This window comes from Melanostigma gelatinosum (genome assembly GCF_949748355.1).
Source record: "Melanostigma gelatinosum genome assembly, chromosome: 13".
NCBI classification, from domain to species: domain Eukaryota; kingdom Metazoa; phylum Chordata; class Actinopteri; order Perciformes; family Zoarcidae; genus Melanostigma; species Melanostigma gelatinosum.
Window position 1 is genome coordinate 4,368,350 of NC_136646.1, and position 11,257 is coordinate 4,379,606.

Sequence of the window (11,257 nt, forward strand, 5' to 3'; positions counted from 1 at the left end):
TGGACTGAGCCTCTCCAGGTACAAGTGTAACAACACATGGGGCAGTGCTAGCTGGTTAGTGTGCTCCTATCATTCGATATCTCTGCAACACAATACATAGACGTCACCGATGTAACGCTCCACAATCTGTTGATAATCTTAGCTCATTTGTTGAATGATTTAAACTAACATTCTGGCCAGATCTTACACATTGCACCCTTATGTCAACCCAGCAACGGTTACAACCAACATATTGATGATTGTGCTCTTCTGACAGCCTTACCGAGCTCAAGGACAAGTCATAATGGAATCAAAATAATATAAAATCATCCTCAAGGAAGTTCAAGCCAGTGTGTGCGTTAGATTGTGATATTTGCTAATTACAAGTGGAAATAGAGACTTGATGGTGAGGCTGTAAAAGTCTTAAAATGACATAACTATCCAGAGGTGATTACATAGTGACCTGGACATCAGTGTTTGAGATGTGTTGTTCAGATCAGAATGTGGCTCAGAGACAACATCTCAAAGAGCTCTCAGTAGGAAGCTCAGTTGCTCAGTCTGTACAGAGCACATAAGGAAGTGTGCTTACCTCCACTCCACACTCAGAATGAAACTGGATCTTAGGTCTGTGTTTCTGAGAGCTGACATTTGGTTTCTTATTACAGCTCAAACATTATGCGGTAATTCTGGGATAATTTTCTACAGTATATCGTTATTCTCATTCATTTGTGAGTGAAGGCAATTATCCGTTTCGGAGTTATGACATCTATCAACACTGCTGCTGATAATGTATGAATATTAACACAATAATGTGTACGTATGAGGCCTGTCTATTCAAGGTTTCAAGGATCATTTATTGTTATTATGCAACACAGGGATGCACAACTAAATTCAGTTGTAGCCCATTTGTAACATGACAAACACATGAGAAAAACCAGTGCTTCATTCCTGTGGTGCATTTGTTGAACTGGCATCATAAGGAATGTGAACAGCAGCAACAAAAGCATTTCTCTGGGTCGATGAGTTGGCCGACATGTTCTCATTAAATATCAACATGAGGAAAACATTGTCCCTCAACTTTGACTGTGTGAGCACCAAGCATCATGATGTAAACAGAGCCCACCTCCTCTCGTCCCACCGGAGTCCTGAGCTCTGTCCTGATGTCCACCTGAGTGCAGCTTGATCCGGGATGGACGATGGATCCAGGTCCCTGTGAAGATGTGGGCTCAACAGTCACTGATCTCCCGCTGCTTTCATCCATCTTATATTTCTGCGAGGGAACATCAGACAGCCAGCAGTAGGCTGGGTAGTGGAGCGGCCTCGGGTCCTAGCTGGGTTAGCTTAGCTTCCATCTCAGCTCTCCTCTCTGGGGCAGTTTGATGGCATTTGGTCCAGCTGGTCCGGCTGGTTAGTCGGTCGTGGGCGTTGATCCTCTCAAAGTCCGCTGCTAATGCTCATTTTCACACAGTTACACATTGATGGTACAGCCTTCGGGAGCAAATTCGGGTTCAGTATCTTGCCCAACAACACTTGGTCAGGCGGACTGGAGGAACTGAATCTGGTCATGTGGTTATTAAACATGCTCTGAAGCAGCTGTTCCAAACCTTTCTCCTTCAGGGACCCATCTTCTGTCATTGAGTTAGCTGAGCCCTGACTAAGTGACTATTTAATGTATAATAATAATCACAGTACAGAACAAGTGATAAACTGTACCATTACTTTAATCTTCTAAATGATACTTATAATCCTCCTCTGTCCTTCTCTGTCAGTGATTGAGGAGAAGGGGGTGAAGATGAAGCTGACCGTGATCGACACTCCAGGATTTGGAGACCAGATCAACAACGACAACTGGTGAGTGGGGGTGGAGACGAGAATGGAGAATAGTGCTTTCCAGATCTCGCTGCTGTAGTATTTATGAATAACTGAGTTCAGTTTTAGGAAATACCGGAGTCGTTGTTAGAATGGAAGTACATATTTGTATGTCTTCAGTGGGAACTAATAGGCTTGGGGTGACATGAAAAACGATTAAAATTGAGAAATATAGAATGATACCAATCCAGAATATTGCAGTCACTCAGCGACTCTTTCCAGCTGGGAGCCCATAGTGAAGCACGTCAACGAGCAGTATGAGAAATACCTCAGAGAGGAGCTGCACATCAACCGCAAGAGGAGAATACCAGACAGCAGAGTCCACTGCTGCATCTACTTCCTCGCTGCCGCGGGACACAGGTCAGTACGCCCAATCCACCTTAAAGGGTAACTACACAGGCTGTAATGTCATCTCTCAGGGAAACTCCTCACCGTCAATGTACATCCAGTAAAAGAGCTTGCTGTTGCCACTGACGGCTCACATTGTTGTTAGAAGTGTCCCAACACTGGAAATAAAAGATTTTACTTGAACAGTTCAACATCAAACAAACAAAGAAGGTTACAGAAACACACGATGCCTATCTCGGCCCAGACAACAGCCTCCTACTGGAGATCGCTTTGTCGCGATCGCCGTGTTTCTTCCGTCTTGTTCGGCAGAGTTTTTCCAGCCAATGACCTGGGACCATAGCACGCAGCGGGGAGAGCAGCTAATGTCAACTTGAAGAATCTGGGAATTCCGTAATCTTCCTTCTGCAGGTTAAAGTGGAGTAGCACGGGCCAAGTTATCCGTTCCTCCTTTTGGATCCGAGTGTGTTCGTGAACACAAAAACCTTTGCTCGTCCAGCCAGGTGGGGACTGTTACCTCGGTTATTTTTCGCGTACCAATGTTGTTACCTCCTTTTAGCAACGTATGTGACAATGGAACTCCGTGCCGGTCTATATACCGTCATGGCCGTCATGGCCGCGTTACAGGAACTCCCTGAGGCTCCTGTGGGTTACGTCCAATGAGGCACCAGTGTTGTGGTTTTAACTAAATCTCACACTCGGGGGATGTTGAACGCCTGATGGCGCGGTTCCACAGGTTAGGCTTTCAATTTTACATTGAGGCCTCTCTCTTTGTTTCACCCCACATGGTGAAGTCCCAACACTAACAAACAGGAAGTAAAAGGTAACGGAACATCTTTTATTTCCACAATGTTGTCAGACACTTCAAACAACAAGCTCTTTTACTGGACGTACATTGACGGTGAGTAGTTCCCCTGAGAGATGACAGCCTGTGTAGCGTCTGACGTCTGCAGCATTCTCCCTCAATGCTGGACCTGTTTCATGAAGTGATGTCCTCATTCGTCACTTAGACACAAAAGCATGAGGAAATAGGGTTGAAAAATACCAAAGTTACCTCACATTGGTGCTTGTGGGACTGACAATAACAATGCTAGCATGGTGATGTTTACCAGTCAGAATGTTTACCATGTTCACCATCATAAGCATTAAACACAAAGTACAGCTCAGGCAGATGAGAATGTCATTCGTTTTGCAGGTATTGTCTCGATGATGGCGATAGATGAAAAGGGATCACCAAAGTCTTTAGAATTTGCCCTGAGGGATGAATGGAATGACTGTAGCACCATGTATGGCAAACCATCCAATAGTTGTCGAGACATTTCACACAAAACCTCACTAGAGGACGAATCATGGGATCTGTGTTCGGGAACCATGGATGCCCAAATTTCATGTTGAGATATTTTAGTGTGGATCATGTGGTGATCATGACGATGTTCACTTAATGCCCCTTTTTAAACTTTTGTGCCATAGACCTCCATTACAGTCCAAACTGACCAGAGATCTGTGTTTGTTTCCAGGCTACGCCCCATCGATGTTGAGTTCATGAAGAGGTTGGGAAAGATAGTAAGCATCGTACCCGTCATCGCCAAAGCCGACACGCTCACCATTGAGGAAAGACAGGAGTTCAAAGAGAGGGTGAGGAACACACGGACACACGAACTAGAGCTGCTTTTCTATAGATCAGCTGTCCTTCAAATTATGTTCTGATCATGCAACAAAATCCAGTTTCTTGCTTGAGCACAACTACACTGCCTGGAATCATGCATGTGCTCAGCCCACATATTTCCAGCCTCACCATGTAACCTTCAGTGAGAACCAATCAACCAGAAGCGTTTGACACGTGTTTAACCTTTGACAGATAAGGCAAGACTTGGCAGCCAATGGGATTCGTGTTTACCCCCAGAAAGAGTACGACGAGGATCCCGAGGAACGCATCCTCAACGACCGAATCAGGGTAACGTCTTCCAATACTCTTCATTCCACGAGATATCGACTGCGTGAAAGTTACTACAAGGAACCTTTAACTGGTTATCAGTCTCAAATTAAAAGCGATGCCTCTATATGACCAACATAAGTAAACGAGATCATCAGCAAGAAGATGGTCTATTTCTACATCATTTTTCTTAATGCTGGTCATCGGTGCTACCGGGTCCAAAACCAGACGTAATCATGGGTCATCAAGGTTCACCAGGAACTCCTTCAGCTCAGAGGCCAGCGAGGCCTCCAGGAGCAACCAGTCCCGACTTCACTGCAGCCTTCGACTACAGTCAGGAAGAGGAGAGCTCAGCACCCGACAGCAGCGCCTCCTCCTCGTCCAGGAGCAGAGCTTCTCCTCGCTGCTCCGCCGGGAGCCGACACCGGCACCACTCTGCTGGAGGCCCAGGCCATATTGCTGGGCCTGCTGGAGGGCAGGGGGGCACATGAGAACCAAAACAAGGACTGCACCAGGAAGCCTGTGCTGCAGTAACATGAAAGGTTTCCTAAAGGGAGCTTGTGCTCGGAAGGCAGAGGCCACTTTGCTCATTACAGTCCACCAGCTAATCTTGCTGCCCTGTCTCTTACAGGGACCGTGTGTCAAAATGTGTATTGTGCTGATACTGTAGATCTCATGTGTTGATCTTCTGATGAGCCTGACTGAGACATGCTCATGTTGTGTGTGTGCAGGAGAGCATTCCCTTTGCTGTGGTGGGAACGGACAAGGAGCACCAGGTGAATGGAAACAAGGTGTTGGGCCGCAAGACAAAGTGGGGAATCATTGAAGGTAAAGCATCACTTTACACCTGATATTACGGCAAAATCTAACCACGACTATGACATGTGATATTTCCTCCAATCATATATGAACCCTCTGTTCATGTGTGCTTACTGTTACTACGTCTACAGCAGGCCATCTACAGTCCAAAATGCTGTTCTCGTGTGAAGCCGGTTGGCTACTGTGGCGACCGACAGCCTGTCACATGTGATAAGATGTATTTGAGTTCTGAGTTTAACGTGCCAGATGCACCCAGCTGTGTTTTCACTGTTGGGCCATACAGCCGGGGCCTGTTAAGATGTGTGAGTGAGGAGTCAGCAAGCAGTCAGTGGCAGTAGAACACGTAATACAAGGTGTTCTTCGGCTGCAGCCGACGGGATCTCACAGAAATACATCAAACAAACACAACCTGTTATCTGCGGGCCAGCTGTGGCTGCCGGCTCCTCCGGTCCACCTGTCCAAGTGTCCTTGAGCAAGACACTGAACCCCAAATGCTCCTGAGGGCTGTGCCATCGGTGCGTGAGTGTGAAATGAGATCCTGATGAGCAGGTGGCACCTTGTATGGCAGCCTCTGCCATCAGTGTTATAGGAAGGAGCGGTATAAGTGCAAGTCTGTTTAACATTAACCATTATGTGGTGTTGGTGGTGGTGATGGAGAAGCATCATGGTGGGGCTTAAAATAAGCACATCCACTTAAGTGTAGGCGAGGACCATTGTTTTTGTGCACCACCATGTAACGTCTTGTTTAGAAGTAGTTTCACATATTTCTGTGAGACAAATGTGAGATTAGACGTGGACAGACACAAAGGTGCACACTCACTCACTAATAGACGAGATAATATTTAAGTTAATAAAGAAAGTGTTATGCCGTGTTCACACCGGTCGCGTCGATTTTTTGACGCACTGCAAAAAAGCGTCCAACGCACTGCACAATCGCGTCCAACGCACTGCACAATCGCGTCCAACGCGCCGCCGGTCGTGTTCACACCAGACGCCGCAAAATCTCGTAGCGCCGGAGAGGGGGCGTGGTTTATCGTCCTGGAAGCCGTTCACATGGCCGCCATTTATTTCCGCTGTCAACCGTGAAAGGAATAAGGACAATTGCTGCTTTGTACGTGTTGTGGAAGTCCCTCAAACATCGGAATGCCAAACGCCGTCATGTCTGGTTCATAATATTGTTCAGAGGAGCTCCGTGGATTGTATCGAGCTGTATTCACTGTGTCTAGCAAGCCACCGGTCGCTGTTTACTACAGCTGTAGGAACACAAAATAAACTGATTTGGCTGTGATTCAACGGCAATAAACCGACAAAAAGGGACTCCGAAATAACTACGTAATGATGCCGATTTGTACTTGTCTTCTCCGACAAAAAGGGACTCCGAAATAACTACGTAATGATGCCGCCGATTTGTAGGTTACTGGTCTTCTCAATGGAGCTCTGATGGATCGGTGCTAGGCTATGCTAACATCGTAGCAGCTCCACCAGCACTCAATAACGTCACGTAGACGTAAATACGGCAGCGTCTATTCATTGTTTGTACCGTATGGTTTACACACACACATGCATACACATAGTTTGGTCCGGTCTCTGTTGATATGAGGTATCGTAGAGCTCTGGGTGAACACAGACGGCTACAGGATTTATTTCCTGATTCAACAACGGCAGGAAGCCAGTGATGACAGGGGGAGCAACTCAACGCTGATAGGCTATCGCGCCACAGCGTCACCCGATTATGTCGCTGAAGTTGAAAAATTTCAACTCGCGCGTTGGCGATTTTGCGGCGTCCAACGCGTCCACCGCGTCCACCGCACTGCAATAACGCGTCCAACGCGTCCACCGCACTGCAATAACGCGTCCAACGCGTCCACCGCACTGCAATAACGCGTCCAACGCGCCGCGCCATCGCAAAATCGCGGCGCGCCAGTCTCATCGCGTCTGTGCATAGACTTTGTATGTAATCTCGACGCGCGTCAAAAAATCAACGCGACCGGTGTGAACGCAGCATTACAGTATAACGCCACAGACAATGCACTTCACATCATTCCCATTGGGTACCATCACATTTTAATCACCATTTTAATTGCTGCCAGAGTTGGTCATCTGATACTTATTGAAGTCTCCTGATGAGCCCAACACAAGGGCTGCTTTTCAAAGTCAAACGTAAAATGAATCTTCTCTTTCCACAGTTGAAAACGTGGCGCACTGTGAGTTTGCCAACCTGAGAGATCTGCTCATCAGGTGAGTTTGACCGTGCTGCTACACGTTGTTCACCACACAAGAGATGGGATATGAGAGTCATCTGTAATAAACATAAATGGCATGTTCCGGCTCATTTTTGGCAGCCAAACTCACTCAATGTCCTGAAGTGTAACCTAGGGCTGTCACAAGAGCAAGACTGACAACATGACGATACTTGTTTTTCTACTGTAGTGCAGCAGGTAGCAGCTAGCAGATAGCAGCTAGCAGATAGCAGCTAGCAGGTAGCAGCTAGCAGCTAGCAGGTAGCAGCTAGCAGGCAGCAGGTAGCTGCTAGCTGCCAGCAGGGATCATGGCTCGAGACGAACAGTATCCCATCATCTTGGGGACAATAGCAAATGTCCCTGATAATGCTACATTACAACAGATCTAGTAGCTTTAGCTGTTAGCGGCCAGCATACAGCCCAGTCCTACATGTCCAGGCAGTGTTAACACACGGAGGATGCATTCAGTTACATCGTGACTCGTTCTAGCTCTGCTCAGTACAAATGAGTATTAGGCCGAGGGGAAATAAATCTCCATCGTGATGTGTTTAGATGGACTCTTTGAGGTGAAACTTGAGATGGATCATGAATTTATAATACATTTGAAAAAAAACAGCATGTAAACAGTAATAAAAGAGTACATGGAATTTATCGTGTAGATTCATACATCATTATGAAATGAGTCCATCATACATCTTAATGACCTGAAACACAATGCCATTGTAGTCAAATTGATGTCACCATAATTTCCATTAATTTCTACTGAAGTGTGACTTATTCAAGGTCCCTATTCTTGCACGTCAGAGTGCTCCCTCTAGTCTCTCTACAAGTCATCGAGGTGTTATGCGACACACATTCACACATGTCCTCGCTGGAGTGGAAGTGTTGTAAGTCAGCGGTGTCCAAACATTTGTGCAGTTTATCCAACTACCTCTGTCAGTTTTCTCAAAAGAACGCGGTAAGTGAGCGATAACACCCTTGTTCGATAAATTGTGTTGAAACGACAAAGAAAAAGACAAAACATCTTTAATAATGCAGACATGTTCTAACCAGGAGACGTAGGTTATACTCCAGCCGTCTGTTTCCTTGGGTCGTCTGTCTATTGAGTCCTTATTTCTCTTTCCATTTATTTCAATTCAATGATCATTCTGGTGGCGGAAAGGAGACTCCGGACCTTGTTCCAGATTTAGGAGGAGCAAAGTGAGATTCCATACGGGTCGTGGACAGTGGACCAGTGTCGTTAATAGATGGTCGAATAGCTTCGGAAAGCCCAAACGATGAAGTGAGGAATTATTTGGAGAGACATTGATGTAAACTGCAACTCTACTGGTGGGCAGAGGCATAATGTGGTTCTGCTGGCCTCATGTGCCAAACCACAGCGCTCCTCCATAGTGTGCTTAGCTTCAGTTGCTAAAGGTTTGGTATCAACACCGCTATGTCTACACAAGAGGCACAACGACAGCGCCAGTGTGTAGGGATGTCTTCAGGCACGGTGTTGAGTGGAGACCACCCAACACACACTCACACACTAACGTTTAGTAATATCCTTATTTGGATTGTAAAGAACTGCAAGCTCTCGCGAACGATGTATCATCCAGTTGTCAATCTTTCTATTTCTATTTCTTTTGCAAAGATCTCACTTGCAGGACCTGAAAGACGTAACACATGACATCCACTATGAGAGCTACCGTGTACGACGGCTCAATGAGAGCAACATGAACTCCAGTGAACTGGGACCGGCCGCCGGGCTGCTGGAGAACAGATGTGCTGACAGATGTGAATCAGACAGCCACCTCTGATCTCTCCATCAGCCTCCTTCTGCCTGCTCCTGCTCATACTCCTCATTCAATCACAACGAGAGATGTGGAAAAGAAAGCTGTTTTCCTCTTCCTCAAGTAAAAACTGAGATGGAGAATTTTTTTATATTGTTTTTTCATTCGTTTTTTTCATTATGGGACAAACTAGTGGATTGTTTTTAAATATGAAATTAAGTTACAATACAAAAGTAATGCGTCAAATATGAATGTGTGTGAAACCAGTGTGAGCTCATATATATGGTGACGTATACAGGGCGCAGGAGAGCAGACATAATGAGAGGAAACATATACAAGTCTCCCAATGGAGCCGAAGCATCTTCTGAACAGACGTATGTGGACAGACCATCCTTTCACCCAACACCAGCGTTGGACCTCACTCATGCTCTTGTGTCTGACAGGGAGCAAATCCCTCCAGCAGCAGGTTCAACATCTGGTGGAAGGACCGGCCCAGAAGAGTGGAGGCTGTTAGAGCAGCATCAATGCTGGGAAGTGTTCGGTGTCCTTGTACTTTCTGCAGATGTCCACACATGTCTGTCCATGCAGTGTGTCGTTCTTGCTTAGGTCATATGTGTTTGGAGACGCTGTTTCAAGTGTTTAAGATACCTGTCTTCAGAAAGCTTGCAGGTCCAAAGTGCCAAAACAACAGAGAAATGCTTCATTTGTCCATCCATCTCTTTCACTGAAGTGTTTTGGAGTAATTGGCTTCTGTTTATTACTTGACATGGATGAAATGAAGCCAGTTATTATGTCATGGGTTGAGTCCATATGGCAACAGCGCAAGCCGGCTGTAGTTCTCTTTCAACACAAAATAAATAGAAGGTAAAAAAAAAGCAGCTTAGTGAGTTATGAAGGTCTGGACATCAGAACACCACATCCTTGGACTGTCTTGAAGGTGTGGACCAGGTTGAGCAGACCTTCATACTGTTCCTGTTACCTTTGCAGCCAGCTAGCTATCATGACCTCTGACCTCATGACCACACAACCTCTGAGAGGAGCTGAGAGTTCCTCTGGGGGAGAACACAGCATGTAATAACGCCATGTGTTCTGTCATTTCTTAAATAACACATATACTGCAGTTATCCATTTCGTTATGTACGCCTCTACTGTTTCTACTGGGACATGTCCCATGTTAGAAAGGTCCATCAGCTGCTCGTGGAGCAGGATCACTGCTGATGTGATCCAAACGATGGTTCGCGTTGAGACGCTCAGCTCTTCCTCCATCGATCAGTGAAGATGAGAAGATATCCTTTCAGAAAAGCTGAGTCGACTCCTTTCTGCAGCTTCACTGCACATGATCCTGAGTGAGTCGGCTTCATGGTGACATGTTAGCAGCTACAGTGTGACGTAAGAGTGGAGATGATGATGATGAACACTTGTACATCGTCAGGCCTCGTGTTGGTCTCACCTGATTTTCTCTACATCTTCATTTCTTCAATGTAAAGGCTCAACTAACTAACAACGTTCCCTCTGAAGCCACCTGTCATCCACAGTGACACCAAACCCTCCACAGTCACGACCCACTTTGGTCTTGATCACACGTCAGACTGTGTCTCTGCTCTGTGTCCTGAGCCTCTGTAGTCTGTACACAGCATGTACTAACAGTTCCTGTATGATTCATGTCTTTCTCTTTTTTATAGTATTGATGATAAACATGTTAACTGTTGATTTACAAATAAATACTTGTCACCTTCTGAATCCAGTGTGAAGTCATTGTGATGAAGCCACTCAACAGGCCACCTTGTCCTGGTCCTGGTAACCCCAGGTAACCTGGGCCCCTGGTAACCCCAGGTTACCAGGGGCCCAGGTTACCAGGGGCCCAGGGGCCCAGGTTACCAGGACCCCAGGTTACCAAGGGCTGACAAATAACCTGGTTCACAAGGTTCAAGGTTGTTTTTTGTCATTGTACAACATCGGTTGTGTAAGTAAATGTAGTTGTAGTCCCAAAAATACACACAGAGCAAAGCGACGGTATCTATAGAGGGTGGACTACAGCCAGATAAAAGAAGCTGGTCTGAAGTCTGGTGGTTCTGCAGCTGATACTTCTGTACCTCTCTCCAGACAGCAGTAGGTGAACATGTAGCTGGGTGGGTTTAGTCCTTTGAGCTCTTTGCAGGCTCCGCTTCTCCCCGACATCACTGATGCTTGGTGGATGGGTGCCAGTGATGTTCTGGGGAGTCTTCATCACCGGCTGGAGAGCCTCCTGTGCTGTGCTCGACACATCCCATGCCAGTTTGTAGTGTTTCCAGTCAGAATGC

The 11,257-nt window shown here is 46.3% G+C and overlaps 1 protein-coding gene across 1 annotated transcript in view; it reads left to right on the plus strand.

The window, feature by feature from the left end:
• The window catches only part of LOC306787342 (uncharacterized protein), a gene marked incomplete at its 5' end in the record, with an annotated part of 128,583 nt that extends 117,901 nt beyond the window's left edge, over positions 1-10,682 (plus strand). Inside the window, 7 exons of the mRNA XM_079282459.1 lie at positions 1,749-1,830; positions 2,071-2,208; positions 3,711-3,828; positions 4,052-4,147; positions 4,858-4,954; positions 7,132-7,183; positions 8,819-10,682. Of these exons, the coding sequence (XP_079138585.1) occupies positions 1,749-1,830; positions 2,071-2,208; positions 3,711-3,828; positions 4,052-4,147; positions 4,858-4,954; positions 7,132-7,183; positions 8,819-8,984 (749 nt within the window). The 3' untranslated portion in view covers positions 8,985-10,682. The remainder of the gene's footprint in view (positions 1-1,748; positions 1,831-2,070; positions 2,209-3,710; positions 3,829-4,051; positions 4,148-4,857; positions 4,955-7,131; positions 7,184-8,818) is intronic.
• Between the last annotated feature and the right edge of the window lie 575 nt (positions 10,683-11,257).